This window comes from Hetaerina americana, unplaced genomic scaffold (assembly GCF_022747635.1).
Source record: "Hetaerina americana unplaced genomic scaffold, ioHetAmer1.1.p SCAF_52, whole genome shotgun sequence".
Classification (NCBI taxonomy): domain Eukaryota; kingdom Metazoa; phylum Arthropoda; class Insecta; order Odonata; family Calopterygidae; genus Hetaerina; species Hetaerina americana.
Window position 1 is genome coordinate 150509 of NW_027287117.1, and position 18380 is coordinate 168888.

The window sequence follows — 18380 nt, forward strand, 5'->3', positions numbered from 1 at the left end:
CGAGTGGGAGCCACTGGCCAGTCCATTGCGGAAAGTTGGCTCTTAAATACGTATACTTCTGCGTAAATGCGTGATGGGACAAAATAATTCTCTTTTCTTTTACTGATACTGTAAAAAATTCATGTTTCCAGTGTTATTTCCGGCTAATGATGTTTACTTTCCTGTTTCTCCCTCCATGTTCGCGTCGAGCAGCCTATGAGCCTCACGGTTTTCCAGTGTACTTGGCCGGGCTGCCAGTTCGTTACCACAACCTGCTCCACAATTGAACAGCACGTCAGGAATTCGCACCTCGGGTAAGTGTCATAAACGACAACCCTGTAATATTTCAAACGCATAGTGCTTTAGCATCGCGACCCCTTTTCTCTGAGGAATATTTTTGTTTGAGACTTATTTATTTTATTGTATAACCTCGGTCTCAGCCGTATTCATAGTGAAATCCTGTACGGCATATGTTGCTTGGGAGCGCATATTTGCTTTTCGTCAAGAGAATTCGACTAGTCGTTCTTAATTCGTGCAAAAACCCTTAAATACTTATTGACGGCAGCACATAATTGTCTGTCTTTAAATTAAGTGCATAGAAAGCTAATTATAACTCAAATGTTTCCGGTGACCAGAGACTCTGTAAACTTGTGATTTTCAACTAGCAGATTGTCCGATGCAAATAATCAATTAAAATAAATAAGTATTCCTGGCGAGAGTTAAAAAAAAATTCTACTTCTAAGCATATTTCTAAAATTCATTCATTTGTCAGACTATTAATCATGTTAAATTGTGGTCAAAATTTGCTCAAAACGTAAGAATGCTGCTGAAAATATTTTCCGCCCTTTAATTTTTTTTCCCTTCCGCTTGCATTAACCATGGTGTTTCATTCATCCTCTCGCAAAATCATCTTCATGTATTTGGAATTTTAATGTCACTTATTAATTATTTGGCGAGCACTTCCGCGATATATTTCTTCAGAGAGAGAGAGGGAAAGCGCGTACTGATAGAATCTTCTCCACTCTACGATAGAGGTCCCTCATTTACTTTAAAAGTGATAATTGGACCGCCAGATTTGCATTGATAGCTTAAGGACGAGGGGAATGAAATATTGGAGAAAACCGAAGTTCTCAAGGCGTGCCAGGGAATTGAACCCAGGCCCTCCGACCAGTAGTCCATATACTCTAACCCCCATGAACTTCCGCATCCCTATACTTAGGAAGTCAGTGTGTCATATAGGAGGAGCGCTCTTCACCAATCGAGCTCAGTTCGATGGTCTTAGGAGCGCGCGCTTACGAGTCTTTTTTCCTTTCGTTTCGACTGACGAGCCGTTTCGTTCGCTCTTCGTTCCATGGCGACAGGCCGCGGGAGAACACAGACGACCCCGAGCTGAGCGACCACGAGGAGGAGTTCTACTACACGGAGGTGGAGTTGGCGGACGCGTCGAGCGTCGCGCACAGCGGCAGGGTGCCCGTCATCAACGGGGTGAGCCAGGCGAAGAAGTCGGCGACCATCAAAGCGGAGGCGCGCGTCAAGGTGGACTCGGGCTCCGTGTCTCCCACCACCATCCCCATCGCATCCCCGCCCACGCTCTCCCACCGGGACATGGCGAGGCCACCACACGAAGGTACGCTCACCTCCCACCACCCCTACCCAACCCCACCATACCCTTAGTGTGACGGCTCCTGATCGGCTGACTCTCTTGCATCCCCGCAGATCCCGAGTACCAGAGGCAGCTGCATTCTGCTGCGGCCCAGAGGCACAACCACCAAGTGGCGGGGCCGATAAACATCCCTGCGGAGACGATTATGTGGAGCAGTCCACCCACGATCACCTCGCCGGTACGTACCCTGATGTTTGTTATTCGGCCGGGGGTGTGGCACTAGGGGTCCATAAACACGCGGGGCGGCTTTCAGTCATTTGTTGGGGATCTGCCTGGGTTTCAAATGTGACTGCAATAACAGTAATAATCCTCGGAAGTGTTTTTGGGTCAAAATAATCTGGTGAAAATTTAGTAATTCTGGATTCGCTTAAATTGTTGCATTTTTATCCTGAAACATTCAAAGTGTGATTGGGAGCATGAGCATATATATCATTAAGTCGCACTTGTTATATTATTTTCAATTGTTTATGCTAAATTAAACAGAGTTGAATCATCCCTTTTCCTTTCCATTTATTCCCCGCTAGCTGAAAGTATTCGAAAGAAATAAATCAATGATGCTCTCCATTAGTTTGTTGTTAGTGTTAGTCTCCATTGTTTGTTAGATTAGTGTTGGCGATTCAGAGAGAGAGAGAGGGTAAATTTTAAACTAGAACTTTAAAATGATGATCTCTTCCAGTCTGTGCCTATTTCCGAGTCCCATCGGCTAATCTCTTCCATTGCTGGTGCTTCTCTTGCAGGCATCGCCCCAGAAATACCTGAAGCTGAGCCCCAAGCCCTCTGGACTGAGCCCCAGCCGCAAGGTTCGGGGTGAGACAAAAAAGTGTCGTAAGGTGTATGGCATGGAACACCGCGAGCTGTGGTGCACACAGTGCAAGTGGAAGAAGGCGTGCAGTCGATTTGGGGACTAATCCATGGCGTGCGGTCGATTACTCTAAGGGGGAAAGGGGGCATCAAATCCCCCCATGAGACTCCCCTGTTTATTTTCTGTGAGCCTAATTACCACCGTCCTGGCATCCAGTCTCAAACACAAAGTTAACCCTTGACGGACTCTCACCGCCACACAGGAGATAGAGAGAGACACAAGAGTGGGTTCTTTGGGGGCACCTGGATTTGTACATAAAAGTGGGAAGGGAAGAGGGACAATGATTTCCTGTCACTTCCCCACATGGTGGAAGCAGGTAGAGAGAGGTTTCTGTTTGTTTCTTGACTCGTAGACTCATGAGGTGAGGTGCTGAGATGATCTCCCCCCTCCCCCCTGCACCTCACTGCTGGACTGTACGAGAGTTTCAACCGTTTCCGTTCCATCCGGAGGTGAAATTTTTACTGTGGTCCGAAGCAAAGGGTCTCCAGGAAATGAATTAGTTTATGCAATAACCTTTAATAAGCTATACCCATTAGCAACTGCCATTTTAATGTAGTTTTTGCCAGGTAAAGACAAAAGTGAGATGGTTTGTGGGATGAATGTAGGAAACAAGCACGGTGCAATTTATTGAATTGTGTAGTTTTCTTCCCAGGGTGCCTCATGCATTGCAACTTTGACCAGCCTGGCAAAAACATGTGATACACATGCTTTGTGCATGACAAATTCCTTGATGCCAATCATTCACAGCCATTCCAGAGTCCAACTCTGAGTAATAGCTCAAAAGTTGTGTAGATGAATGGAAATGGAATCATTGCCACTTGATCAACATTCAATGTATGATCTCTCTGGCAGCTCATATGTTCTTAAGAGCTAAAGTAAAGGAGTAAGTTATTGCTAATCCATGTGGGATGCAATGAACTGATTACCAAAGACTATCAAGCTTTCAAGCCGAGGCATGTGGATATGAATAGAGCTGTAACCTATATGTTGTGGTTTGACCAAATGTATGTAGCATGGCAAGGATATTTTACATCATGCCTAAAATGATTGAGTGATACAATGATTTTAAACTCCTATATGTGGCTTTTGATGATGAAGCCTTAAAGAGATTTAAAAAAATATATATACATTACATATATATATATATATATACACACACAGACAGATATATATCTACATATATGGAAGATGATACGAATATGGATGGGATGCAAATCATATTGTGGGTGTATTAACTGTGACATGGCAAAGTCTTTGGTAAAATTTTTATCCACATGATTTGCATTCTCTTATACATAGTGTTGTATAGATAAAATAGTTACAATTTTAAAATGTTTTATTGAAAAAGCATTTTCAACAGGTGCCAACTAGCTGTTGAAAATTATACCTCAGATATACACACACTCATTGCCTAAAAGATTAAAAGGAAAAGTGGAGGTGTGAAATGATAGTTAGCAATATGCAGAATAAAAAGAGAGGATGGAATAAATATGAATATATATATATAGAGATAACGTATGATAGGGGGTTGGAAACATTGGCATGTACTTACAGGCCTTGGAAGAAATGGTGCAAGTGTCGCAACAGTGTAAACAAAAGACATGAGAGCAAAATGAAAGAATTCACAAAGTCATGCTTTAACTGCCACGGCAATGAGGAATATGCTGGTGCCGAAAAACCATGCCCTGAGATCTGAAGTTCAAATATACAAATATACTGCACAATCTTGATAAAGAACCAAATAATTAATTAATATAAGATGATGATAATAATAATTCTAATCGGTGGCTATTAGATAATAATGGTCCTCAACAGAGTGGGTTAAGGTTGCTATCAGTATAATATCTGTGATGCATGCGGGAACGATGGAAGGTTTCTAAAGAGGTGCAGCTCCAAATTCATTGTACTGCATTGCGTTGGGGAGAGGAAGTGTGCGCACCATGACTGAGTAATCCTTCCCAAAGGCACACAAATTCTATTATATATTTCTCATTTTATTTCTCTCTTTACCCTTAAGAAATTAAGTGTGTGAAGTGCTTTGATCTTTGTAATGCTGTATAAAAATGTGTCTTTGTTTTCATAGAGTAAACTCAAAAATATTGTCCATGACTTCATTTTTAATTATTTTAGTTACCTACTCATTACCATAAATTTTTGTAATTTCATGATATATACATATATAAATATATATATATATAATTATAAATATAAATCATTGTTGGAAATTTTTCTGTATTTCCAAAAAATCATCTCATCATTAAAAAGGTGGGGAGCAGAAACGTTTTGTAAGCTGTAGTTGAGGCTTGAATCCGTGTCCTTTCTGCATGTAGGTCCACGTTTTTAAAAAGGTGGTTGTTAAAATGGAAAGCATACATTTAAACTGTAATCATTGTAGATCTAATGTATTTTATGTTTTAGATTTCTTTTTCCAAACTGATGAATCCTTTGGTATTCGTTAGCAATGTGCTTTGGTTTATTTATATCCTTTTGAACTATTATTCCATTGATTTAAGTAAGTTAATAGGTTGATAGATTCTTTTTTTTTATTCTATCTATAATCAATGTGTCTGTGTTAACTTCTGTACACTGAGAAATTGAATTCATTACTAGAGAGCATTTATAATCAAATAGCAAAGAAAACTGAGATGGATGCATTAATAAAATTTTTGCTGTTCCTACAAAAACTAAAGAGATGGTATAAAAGTAGTTGTCCTGTTGAAATCCCAAGGAAGTGACCACAATATTTTTATATCATTAAGGTTGCTTGTAAAAGTTTTTTTTGTGTAATTTGTGTTTACCTATTCCGTCATAGTTAATATTTCCTAAAAATATGATTTTAATCGAAGTGATCTCCTTCCATGCTTAAGGAACATAAATATTTCATAATAAGTATTGTTTTTAAAAAACTCTTTCAGTAGGTTTAATATTTTATTGGTATTTGATAGCAGGTTTTTTGTATGGACTTCCATTAAAACAGTCCATGATATAAAATAGTGTGGTCATTGATTTGGGGCGATGGAAATATTTACTGACTTATGGAATAATACAATCTTTTCTCATAAGTGAAAGTAAAACGATCATTTTTTATGCTAGTCACAATTATCTAAATAATGAAATGCGTTATCTACAGTGCTTTATTGATCATTACAAATTATTCTGAATTACAAAAAGTGGTAATGCGGGAATAATTCAAATTTCTCATCTTGCTGACCATTCTAGTGGAACTGTGTTAATACTGAGAAAATATCAGAAATTATTGCTGATGAAAAGCCAAAAATATTTCAAAATAAAGTAACTTATCAACTTAAACTTCGAAGCAACATGGATGATCATACAGAATACTCTGAATATTTTGAATACCCAAAAGATTTTTCATGATTCATCAATAAGGGTTGTATTATTCAATGATCAATAATTACTTCCTATCTATAACCTATCAATAAATTGAAAGGTAAATGGTAATATAATGGTAAAAGATGAATGTATGGCAGAAGTTGTAACTTTCTCATATCAAAATTATATGTTAGTTTCTTTTAAATAAGACAAGAATATAAAAATGGAGGAAAGAAGGACAATTGAAATGATACGTAAAGAGAGTATTTATGGCCATTGAAAATATATACTGTAAACTGCTTCCTGCTGCATTTCATACATTTTGGAATTTTTTGTACATCTAAAAATAATTGTTCCCCCATATGAATTTCTTAGGGACAATGAATTGCTTTGATAACATATTATTAATTGGCCTAATTAAAATTTGCAAAGTAAGAATATATAATGAGCCAAATATTTTGGATATTTGCTATAGTAATCCACTTGAACTCATCAGAGTAAATGGTGACTGTGATGTTAAACAATTAATTTTGCAATACATATAAAAGTCCTAGCTTGGTAAAATGTTCTCATGGAAATGCCATAATATCTTTGCCTATTTTAGTAATAATTTCTTCAAATTGAAAAACATTAAAAGATTTAGCTCAGCATACAAAACCAATGTGGCAAAGCAAAATTGGATTGTAAAAATGAACACTTTTTCTTCCTATCAAACTTAATATGATATCTTTTATATTAATAACAAATTAGGACTAAAAATTAAAGAAGAAAAGTATATGTACTATATGTATTTGAAATTTAAAATAATTATATAAAGATATGAATGTGTATTTATATAGTGAATTGGCTACTTGAATACCTCCTTTGAAAAGCAGCAGGTACTGTTTTTACTGTGGAATATGATGTAAGCATCTAAGAATATGCATGATTATTACCTACCACAGAAAAATTTATTATTTTGTGAAAGTAAGAAATAGATAAGATTTTATCACTTGTATGTCCATTGCCAAGTGAGGAAGTGAAGGGAAAGAATCTGTGCTAAACTCAAATGATTATAAAATGACTCAGCACTATTTAGACTATCCTATTGTTCAATAGAACTCTTGAATATGGTTTCCTAGTGAATTAAAAACTCGTCCTGTGTTCACAAAAATATATGCTCTTTGGTCAGTAATGGTGTCTCAATCATGCTTGAACATTCAGTGAGTGGATTAGATTCTAAAAAGTTGGTCATTGTTCACATCTCATTCAAAATTTTCTCACGTCTAGCTTTGGTGTTCATAGGAAGGAATGTTTGCATTAAACTAGAGGCTTTGAATGTTACCTTCATTAACCGTGACAATGAATACAATGCCTGCAAGCAGACATCGACTTCAATTTCTGGGAATGCAATTTTTGGAAAAATAAATATGCCAAGCCAACTGATTAACCAAGGTAATATAATATGATCCAAATATTGCATGCTGAAGTAATATTTTAAAGCTCTAGTGAGCTGGCAGTGAATTAGTCCATCCAATAGAAATCCTTGTTCTTAAGAGCCACAATACAGTTTCAAAATTATCAAATTTCTCTTCTGTTAATATATATATATATATATATATATATATATATATATATATATATATATATATAAAATTTCTTTCCATCTCCTGTAAAGTTCCGAGTGGAATTTTTTTTTAAACAATATAATGTTTGTTTCTGGTTGCCCATTGGGCCCATAGGGTCCAAATGAGCCACTGGGCTCATCATCTCATTAACGCGGGAGCCAAACCACCAGAGTTAATTAAACACGTGTGCCTGAGAGGCAGGGGGTGTGAGCAATACTTTTGGGTTAGCAATTAGGGCAATCTCAAAGTGGGCGGAACTCAACTTCCAACATGGTGACTCGCGTGGGTTTATTTATTTTGGCGGCAGGTGAAAAAGCAAAGTGTCACATTCCCTCACGAGTGATGCTTTGTCTCACCTACTCCACTTGCCTCAGTGGAGTAGAGCAAAATGGTCCATTGTACTCATTGTCAAGGTTTCAATTCTATCTGCATCCATCAATTGCTATTTTTGTAGCAGTGTAAATGAAACTTTAACTGAAATATCTCTATTTTATTTTGTGATAACAAAAATAAGATTCCTTGTCTTTATGGGAAGGATTGTGAACTGCACATTAATCAATGAAGGGAACGTGACATTCCTTTTATTCATACCAGAATGTGAGTACAGTTCCCAATTTTGACCAAATTTCTATAGATGTCAGCACTGAGCTGCAAGGAGGGTTATACCGTAGCTTTAATAAAAGTACTTGTATTATATTTGTTGTACAGTGTAAAAAGTGAATGAAAATAGATACCCCAGATCTCATTTCCACCAATGCATAGTAGATTGGTAGAGTTAGAGCAGGGTGTTGACTGAGCCATAAAATGTTGTGGGTTTGTGTCTTAGCAACATAATGCATTATATCGAAATTCAATGTCTATTATAATGTGTCCATGAAAATGAAGATGAATATCACCATGAAGGTTTTTAAGTGTAGTAAATACTCAATCATATATACATATATATATATTTAAACATAATATTTTGGAACCTTTTGTAATATTTTTATGAAAAAATTCAAAATATTAATTGTGAAAAATTCATGTTTTATGTACGTTTATTTAAGAGATAGGCCTACGTACCACATTTGAAAACATTTTGATGGCTCACATTTTTAAATCAACAAAAGTTGTGACTGTGCTGGATATTTTGTTTTTGGCAATACAAGATAAGCATATTCAAAGGGCATTTCAAGTGGCCATTTGATTGCTCAATTGTGAAAAATGAAATCCTTGCTGCGACCAAGTAGGCAGCAAGGATATGCTCGGTGCCGTATATCCGCACCTTTAATTTTTTGTTCATTTGGACTTTGTTCTAATACTTATGACAAACTCTATGTACATTTGTAATACAAATTGTATTTTCCCATGATTTGAAATGAAAATGTAAAACTACCTTTATTTCAGGCACATAGACATAAAATATATATATATAAATTGTCTTTACAGCATGGCAAAAATGTTATTTTATATGTAATTTGATACAGTTTTGTATCAATAAATAATTTTCCTGATCAATCTTAAATAATGCATTTATTTCTTATTCTTTAAACCCAGAACACAATACAGGTTAACTCAAAAGTAAGTTAAACCCTGAGTACTTCAAATGCACTCGAGATGAAAGCATTCCTTTGTATAGGTTTTTAACATGTAATTTGATCACATGGAGAATAGTTCCATCATGTTTCTTAGAAAATTCTTCAGGTCACAATGATTTTTACCCTGAAGAAGAAACAGCCAATCAGAGATGGTTCCCATATATACCACTCCTTTTTAAGGTGGCCAGATTGCAAATCACAGGTCGCAAAACTGTTGCCTTCAAAATCAAATTATGCAATAAAAACCCAGGAATAATAATTCATTCATCTCTGTCCTGCCATGGACTCCTTTAGAATAATTTATTGACTTAATTATTTGTTAAATTGTTCCGTCTGTCAGGCATAGAACATAGCCATCAAGATTTACAGGAAGTAGGATTAGTACAACAAATGAAGATGAGCACTTCAATGAAATATAGCAGTGGAGCCCATTTAAAATTTAAAACAATGCATGGAAATATTACGTATGCACCATTACATGTGAAACAGCTGACAATCTCAAATTATGACTCATAAACCTATTCACACTCTTTTTGCACTTGATTGATAATAACTTCATTAGTTCAGGTTTAATTCTGTTTACAGTGGATTTATTTGTTATATTTATTTACAAATTGTTCAAAATAAGTGAATGAGAGTGATGAGGATATTTCTTTCATGCAGCGCAATACTGCTGAATTAAATATATGTTGTCTCTTCCACAAGTTAATTGACAATGTATGGATGAGTTAGGAAAAATCGAAATAACCTTAAAAATAGATTTGATGACAAACAGGACGGTGAGGAAAACAGTAAAAAAATCCACAACTACACTTTTAGGAGAAAAGCAAATTTAAAATAAATTGAAACTTTATAGAAACAAAACATTACTTGATTTAAGGTAGGTGTAATTCCATGAAATATTATCAGAGGAAAAGACTCTAGGATAAAATCTTCATAGGGTATAATTATGTGAAATTTCACTGTTTGAGCCACTTAGTACTTATAATTCCTCAAGTAATTGGTTTTGACAACTGAGGCCAAAAATGGTGTAGGGACATTGAGTTCCATCAAAGGTTTACTGAATACTAAAAATGATATGAATGTTCTCTGTCCGATTTTAATCCTATTCAGAGGCTTAATGAGGAACCTGGAGATATTACCCCAAAGCAAAATTATGCAGCTATGTTTCTATAAATGTATAAAAAAATGAACTTCAGCATAGCCCTTTACTAAACTTAAAAAAATACTTTGAGCTTATTGCAAAGGGAGGATGCCTTGGATACTTTCCTCAGTCAGCTAAAATAAGTTTCACACAGACAACAGACAATTGATCAAAGTTCAAAGTGGATTAGTGATCTTCTTTGAACTTTCGAACAATTCACTGTTGTCTTAGAAAATGTACTTTAGTGTTTATAACATCACTAAATATTGGCATAATATCAATATGGTATTATGCCCCTCAATATCACTTTATGCCAAAATTAATAGGGATTGAATATATCCATTCATTACATTGCATAAAAATGATAGTCAGGCCAAAAAACCTTTTTATCTGAATGATTCTGTTCCTGCATGCAGTATATTTGCATTTGTTTCAAATGCTGGCAGGGATCCAGTTTGATACCTTACCGGTTGAAGAGGAACTCATTCAAGGTAAGATGAATATAAGAGAGAAAGGTAAATTATTGTAAAAATTCTACGTAACATTTCATATAAAATCACACAATTTTTTATCTCTTCAATGCAAAAATATTGATCCAAGAATATAAAAGGATCAACTTATCCTTGTGTTATTCTATTTTTAATGTTAGATCAATAGCTATCATTAAACCCAGGAGTTAATTATCTATAAATGTATCTTGAATAAACCCTGGAAATGCATGCTAATGAAACTACGGAAATACTTATTCTGCAAGAAAAGGCAATGAGGAATCTAAGCCATTCTGGGCCCCATGAGCATTGAAAACCTATATTCAAAAACTTGAAAATTTAAACTATTTACAACCTGTTTGTGCTATGCAGATCTATGCCCAATCTGGTCATCAGTTCCCTCATATAATACAAGATCAAAACAGCCTTGATATAAACCAGTGTAAGCTGTCTAAGACCTACTACCAATCTGATAATTTGGTAATAAAATTATTCAACAAAATGCCTAGCAAGGCATACTCAAATTAGCAGTGAAAGGTTTAAATATGTAATTGAAAAATGGTTGTGCACTGACCTGCTGTACTCATATCAATGAGTGTTTTGAGCTGGACTTTGAAACTATTGCATTTTAAAAGTAATGTTGTCCATTCTTTACTCATTCATTATCTTATTATATCAATGCATTGTTTTAAGACATCCCCAGGGATATCACCATGGGATAGATTAATAAAGATTATGATTGTTAGATTACATATGGGTCATCAAGCATTTAATATGTGTATGTATTGAAGAAGGTGCCTATCTATGACTGTAGTAAATTTCAACTCAATCTGTGTACAATTTATGGCATAAGATTGAAACAGACAAACAGATGTTCAGATTTAGATATTTGTTAGGATTATGTGGTGTTCATTATCAGATTCAAATTGTGGAAATTGCTAGATCCACTTCCATTTCAGTCTCAAAAATTTTCATAAGTGTTGTTATTTTGCCCTTTTACAAGTGATACAAATAAAAAATGTTTATAATCTATTAACTCATCTGCTGCTAAAGAGTAGCAGGTGTCTAATCATTATTATATCAAGTCTGAACCTGACCATTTGATTTTAAAACTTCCTTAAGTTGTAATTGCATTAAGTTTTCAAATCTATTCATTTTATTCAATAAACATAGCAGATATCATAGGGGATATACATTACTTTCTCTTAAGTCAACTCCTCTTGTCATCATCAGAGCTCTCACCCAGTTGCTGATCCATTGACTGCCCTTGATTTCAACTCCAATGATAACCTAAATACGAATTCTGTGGCTATTGTAAAACCACTGCTTTTCATACTATGCAATATATATGGAATTGAAGAAAATAAAACCCATGAAAATAATTTGTAAGTACTTTTATAAATGATCACAGTTATGAAAATTCTTTTTCAGAATGGAAATACAATTAGAATGCTTTTCTGAGTATCGCTCATGGGTCAGTGGAGGTTGTTACATTAGAGTGGTGCTCATTGATCCATAGGGTGCTCTATTCTTTGTTGACGGCATGAGCAGGCAATTGCTGTGAATATCAGAGGAGGGAAGCAGTAGCTGATGACTGTAAATGTCTCTCTTCCGTTTTTCCAGCCTCTTAATAAACTGATGAAATAAGTGAGCTAATATCTGAAATTGTAAGCATTCATAGAAGAATTAAATATCAAGATTGTTTTATATAGACTTGTTTTCAATTGTAATTATAATTTTCGATGAAAATAACATAGCCTCTCACACTTGTAAAATGCTGAAGACAACTTTTTTTTACAAGAAAAAACTTACACATATGACGTGCACAGAAGACACTACTAAGGACCCTTTCCTGAATCCAATTGAGTCAAAGAGGATGCCTCCAATGGAAGGGCCAGCAAAGGCACCAAGAGCAAATGAAGAGGCCCAAAGTCCAGAAATAAGAGAATATGTTGATACACCTCCAGGGAAACCACCGGACCTGTCAGTTGAGTATGCATAAGGATAAGTTGTTACCAACTAAACCTGCATTAAAAACAAAATAAATCATTCTGTGGTTGTATGAAAATACAAAAAAATATCTTAGTTTTCAACAGAAATAATTCTCTTGTCAATCAGACCAGCATATGCATAAGTCAGCTTTAATTCTTGCTGAAGGAGAGGAAATTGTTTGAAGAATACAAAAATTCCATTTATGTGCAAGTTATTTATATAAAATCAAACTTTTTAATGAGGTGCCAAGCATCATCATATAGAGAGAGATTGCTGCAGCTCTTGAGTGAAGTTTGCAGAAGGTTTTTACAGTGAATGGGCATCTTCCCTATTTTGTGATAAGCATCATCTTCAGACTATGACCATTGGAGGGAGCATGCCCATGTGCATGTCCAGCAGAGTAAGGGCAAAGTGCATCAGTCCAAAAATTCACCTTATATTTTGCAGAATTACGATGCACCTGAAGTTTGTCAGTCAAAATTTGATGGCAAGGTTGTTTGCTGATCCACACTTCCCTTGGCAACTTTTCTGGTAAATTCAAACAATCACATCATGAATCCTCTGCACATGGTCTGTTGATGAGGAAAGTTGTCTAGGACTCAGGCCTTCAGGCAACTAATATTCTAACCTCTTTAAAGAACTTAAATAGTACTGCATTCTGCTCAAATATAAAGCTCTTTGTAGGCTTTGCTTAGTAACTAAAATACCTATGCAGGATTTTTACCAAGTTTCCAAATTTTATCAAGCAAAATTTAACTCAAACGTGTTTTTTGTGGCTATTAATTGTCACTTTTCCATTTATTTAAATGACAGCTTAGGTATGTGCTCACTTCAGCAGGAATAGCTTGAAGGCAAATGATCATAGCATCATGGGGCAAATATCAGTCTAAATTTCTCTATGTCTCTTTTTGTGTTTCCTAGCTTCCCTGTCCTCACAACATTCCGTGCACCTATCCTTGTACCCTTCATGTTGCATTCATCCTCTGTCTATTCTTTTCTTCTGCCTTCTCCTGCCTTTCTGCTCTTCACTTGTATGAGGATTTCATATGATGATGATCATGAAGGAATTGATTGCCACCTTTGCTGCTGGACATGGCACTCAGTCCTGTGATCTGAGTCCTTTGGTTTCAAGGACTAATTTTTTTGTTTGTTTCCATCATATTTTCTTGGGATAAATAATTGAGGTGGCTTCATGCTGTTTACCTAAATAGTATTTTTTACATGACACAGTCAATTGGGCACCCCAATGGGGTCAGACACCTTTGCAGCCATCTCAATGAGGAACAGATTGTGAGCAAACTGCCTTTCATCTAACTCCTACCCTTTGACCTATGTATGGGTGATCCTAGTAGAAGCAATCATCATTGCTCTCACCAGCATAGCTCTAGGGGATAACAGAACTTTTGCCTTGTCGAGGATGTAGTCTTTAGGAGGGTTTCATGAGAAAATTCATTAATGATATTAGGTATGAACATTTTATTAGGCATTAATTTTCAAGTGGTACCAGATCAATATTAGAATAAAAATACACAGTAAAAATATGTGAGAATGACTGACATTTAAAATTTATTCCATATATATTCAAATGAAATTTTCAATTTGATTGAAAATTTCCAAGAAAACTAGTTTCAGTCATTATTTAGAAGTTTTTAAGATCAAGTTACAAGAAAGATTATACATTTTTACTCACAGTGCTGAAGCCATTCCATCAACAAAGGCTGGAACAAGAACAAACCCTGTACCAATTCCATGGATAAATAGGCCAAGTATTGACAGCCATAGAATTCTGTGAACAATAATGGCAATGAGAAATAATTAACATTTCAAACTAAACTTATCTTGAATGAACAAAGTGGCAAAGGATTGTTAATGTCAAAATATTCCACAGTCAACAAATTGACCCATTCACATGCATAAATAGCTTAAACGTAGCTCCATGGAACATGGAAAGACATGATATAATATAAAATACTAGCTCTGCATTAATTCAAGTCAACTACATGTAAAGACATGAATTCAGTGATATTAGCATCTCCATGCTTATCTATTGAAGTGGTGATGGTAGAATTTTATTTGGAGAACATATTGGACTAGTCATAGATCTCTTTCAGGCTAATATTAGTAGTTGCAAAGATATATTTTATTTATTTATTTACACAACTACGTTGCAATTAGGTGATTTTCCTGGTGGCAACGGTCAAGTTAGGTCAAAGATAACTCTTACAATGAAAATTACATACTACCACATAAAAACAGATAAGAGACAAAATATTTTGACATACAATGACACTTCCACATCTCATGCAAACAAACTTACAACTCACATACAAAATGCCGTCCACATCACATACAAATATTTTCATAACTGCAATGAAGTTTATTACCCAGTGGCTGCTTTACATTTAAACTTAAAACTTCTAACATTGGCTGAATATATGATAAAATATTAAAAAGAAATGTATTAGTTTATAGAAGAGAATGGCTAAAAATACAATGAAAATGTTTCTATTTCATTTAAAAGATTTAGTTATATATTTAAAAGCTTATATTCAGTTAAAAAGACCAATTCCATGGGAAATTTTCAGCCCAAGGCTGTCACTTGCAGTGCCTAGGGCAAAACTAAGGTTCATCTTCACGTTTAACCTTTCTTGCACAGTCTAAAATTCATCACAATCCTTCATAAGAGATTTACACTCATCACATTGAAGCTGCATTTCCTCTTTTGTGAAGAGGTGTGTGTGGGTCTGTTCGCAGTGCCCTATTCTCAAACGAGTGACGATGACCTCTATTCCCTCTGACTACTCCTTACAGATATGGGCCATGCCGATAATATGAGTTGTATGCTCCATAGCTTATTATTGTTTATTAGATTCCATGATCCCTAATTCTCTAGTGCTATATGCATACTTCAGTGTAATCCAGTGGCAGGCTGGAGGAGTCAGTGCCATAAGAAAAGAAGTGTTAGTGCATGTTACACAATGTAGTGCTATTTTAACAGCAAATAGTTCTGCCATAGAGGTATTACAGAGTGAATCAAGCTTTACTTTCAGGACTCAGTGATCTGATGCCTCCACTACACGTGCACATGCTATAGCTGCCTTTGATGTAGGACTTTCAGTTACATCTCAAATGTGGTGTTGCTGTGAAACTTATATGCATTCGGCTAATGAGGATGTTGCCTCTCTGCTAGTACATTGCATCTCTTCCAATTAACTCAGAGTAATCCAATATACTCAAACTCTGCAGGTACTGTTCCTTAAGCAGTATGATCTTGTCTTCCAATCAGTAATACTCTCCTTTATATTTGAACTTACATTCATACATTAAGTATTGCATAATTAGGCAAAATTAGAATAACCTAAAGGGATACAAAGAGAGAATATTTGTCATAAATAACTGCATTGAAACTTGAAGCCATGAATTGAGGCTATCACGGAGTCTTTTAGAAATAGCTAAGTGCTAGATGGAAGCAAAGATGACATTGTGTATGACAAAAGTGACAACTTCAATGAAAATAGCTAAGTCAATGAATTTAGTTAGCAACGGTGATGACAAATTTCTGGGATTCTGTGATGAAAGAACATTGATATAGTTGCTAATTTTTTTATGTGGTGATGCAATTTTCTTCTTATAAAATATTAATGTTAAAATAACTTGATCCTTTTATGTCTGATCTAAACATTTTTTGTAAATTCTAACCTAAAAAAATCAAAGTATGTAATATGCTTAAGTGCATCTTATGTGCTGGTATTTAGAGCCTACCTTAGGCAAGTATGCCACTAATTTAAAGGGAGAAGTAAATCTTTGGGAAGGAAGAAAATCAAATGTCTACATCAGCATATAATTAATGGTTTATATATTCCCTCTTGATCAAATACTTGATTGAATTACCCCACAGTGGAGCAAGGCTGTTGGAGAGAAGCAAAAAATACCCGGGGCCACCCTCCCTCAGTTAAAAAAATTTGTACTTATATTATTGTTGGCCTATTTGTGACTAAAATTACTTTTATCAAAAGTTTTTAACCCAAAATTTTAAAATTGTTAATGATATTGATGCACTTGCAGTAATTAAAATGCAATAAAAAGTTAAATGAAAACTAAAATTGTGTCTACCTCTCTGTATGTATACCTTTGAATTTGAATGAAATTTCACCTAAATACATTTAGCACAAAGCCTTGGAATAAGATTTGGGGGTCACCCAATAAACTAATTAGCATAGCAAATTAAAAGTAATTATTTTATGAAAAAACAAATTTGAGATTACAAGCTTGTTGAGTAATTACAGTTTAAATAGTATATATCATGCTTATAAAACACAGGTACATTTTTTGAATGTGTTATAAATAAAAGGGGTGCCTCTTGGTTCAGGGTACACTATGAGTGGGGCAGTTTGGTATCTCGTGTCCCATAGCTGTGCTATTGGAATTTCATGGACAAATGCAAAATCTCTTTAAATAATGTAACTTCTATTTCAAAAACTTACGTTGATGTTTCAGGCAGAAATGGTGCTGGACCAGTTGCAAAATAGGACACTGCAACTGAAGCATGGCCCAGAATGAGGGCAACATTAGTGGTCAGAATTTCATTGTCACAAAGACGGCCCACTAATGGAGCAGAGATAGCATAGCATCCACCATTCACCACAAACACTGCACCAATGACAGATGGTTGAAGGCTGAACTGTTAGAAAAGAAAATTTTGATATTTGGCTTTCAAATGGTAAATGTACTTTATGGACAAAAAATTCTCAGAAATACAAAAGATACATAGAGGCAAGAGTAAAGAAATACGAATGATGGGTTTTGACATGAGGCTACGGAGAAATCCATCCTTTCTGTCTCGTATATCCAGAGAAAATCATAAAATAAAAGGAACTGGAGATAGGAATGAACCATGTTGTTGCAATCAATATTATTATGCAACTATTATGATCATTATCAAGAGTGACATTTATCTTTTCACTGGGTATGTATTTTGAAGGTGATAAGCATGATTAAAGGCTAATTAATAAAATTAAGTATTTATTCATACAGTGTCATCTTTCTTTAACATGCTTATCTATCATCAGTCTGCAAATTACAAAACGACTAGAATTTCATTGCAATCATTTTATTAGGGAAATAAGAAATATACAAAAATTGATGAAATATCAAACAATAAATTGAACTCAATATTGTACATATTTGTCATCATAATTGGAGATTTAATTTTTTTGTTAATATTCTTGGCAAAATTTGTGTTGATGAAAGTATTTTTTATCTAATTCATAACATATATGCATGAATTAAAATCCAGAAAATCAATTTGATTTGCAGATGACCAAGGCTTCAGTTAATCAGCCAGCCAAGTGGTTGCAAGCATTGCTAAGCACTAAAAAATCAGTGCAATAGGTATGGAAGGAGAATAAATGTGAACAAAATAAAAAGGTTGCGTAATTTTGATAAATTGAAAAGCTAAGTTAAATGTTAAAATATGGTAGCAAAAACTGGAGTAAGTGGAACAGTTTACCTATTTTGAGAGTGCTCCAGACCAAATTGGTCAAAGTAGTGCAGACATAAGGAGAACAATTGCTTTAGGCAAATAAGTTTTCTCAAGGTGGAGGGAGTTGATGACTGGGAGGCTGGGTAAGGATGTTAAACATGACTCATTAAAACTTTGATAAGGAGCATAATTATGAATGGCATGGAGGCTTTGACAAGAGAGTGATTGAAATTGATAAGTGTAGATTGGAGGC

At 35.0% G+C, this 18380-nt stretch overlaps 2 protein-coding genes across 2 annotated transcripts in view; one reads left to right on the top strand and one right to left on the bottom strand.

Moving 5' to 3' along the window:
• LOC139694663 (zinc finger protein 704-like) overlaps nucleotides 1-8945 on the top strand; it is an 81809-nt gene extending 72864 nt beyond the window's left edge. Inside the window, exons 2-5 of the mRNA XM_071593158.1 lie at nucleotides 193-293; nucleotides 1341-1606; nucleotides 1696-1820; nucleotides 2380-8945. Coding sequence (XP_071449259.1) covers nucleotides 193-293; nucleotides 1341-1606; nucleotides 1696-1820; nucleotides 2380-2550 — 663 coding nt within the window. The 3' untranslated portion in view covers nucleotides 2551-8945. The remainder of the gene's footprint in view (nucleotides 1-192; nucleotides 294-1340; nucleotides 1607-1695; nucleotides 1821-2379) is intronic.
• Nucleotides 8946-12447: 3502 nt separating this feature from the next.
• LOC139694664 (MFS-type transporter SLC18B1-like) overlaps nucleotides 12448-18380 on the bottom strand; it is a 36445-nt gene continuing 30512 nt past the window's right edge. The window contains exons 9-11 of the mRNA XM_071593159.1: nucleotides 17130-17326; nucleotides 14336-14431; nucleotides 12448-12634 (exon numbers count right to left, since the gene is read on the bottom strand). Of these exons, the coding sequence (XP_071449260.1) occupies nucleotides 12448-12634; nucleotides 14336-14431; nucleotides 17130-17326 (480 nt within the window). The remainder of the gene's footprint in view (nucleotides 12635-14335; nucleotides 14432-17129; nucleotides 17327-18380) is intronic.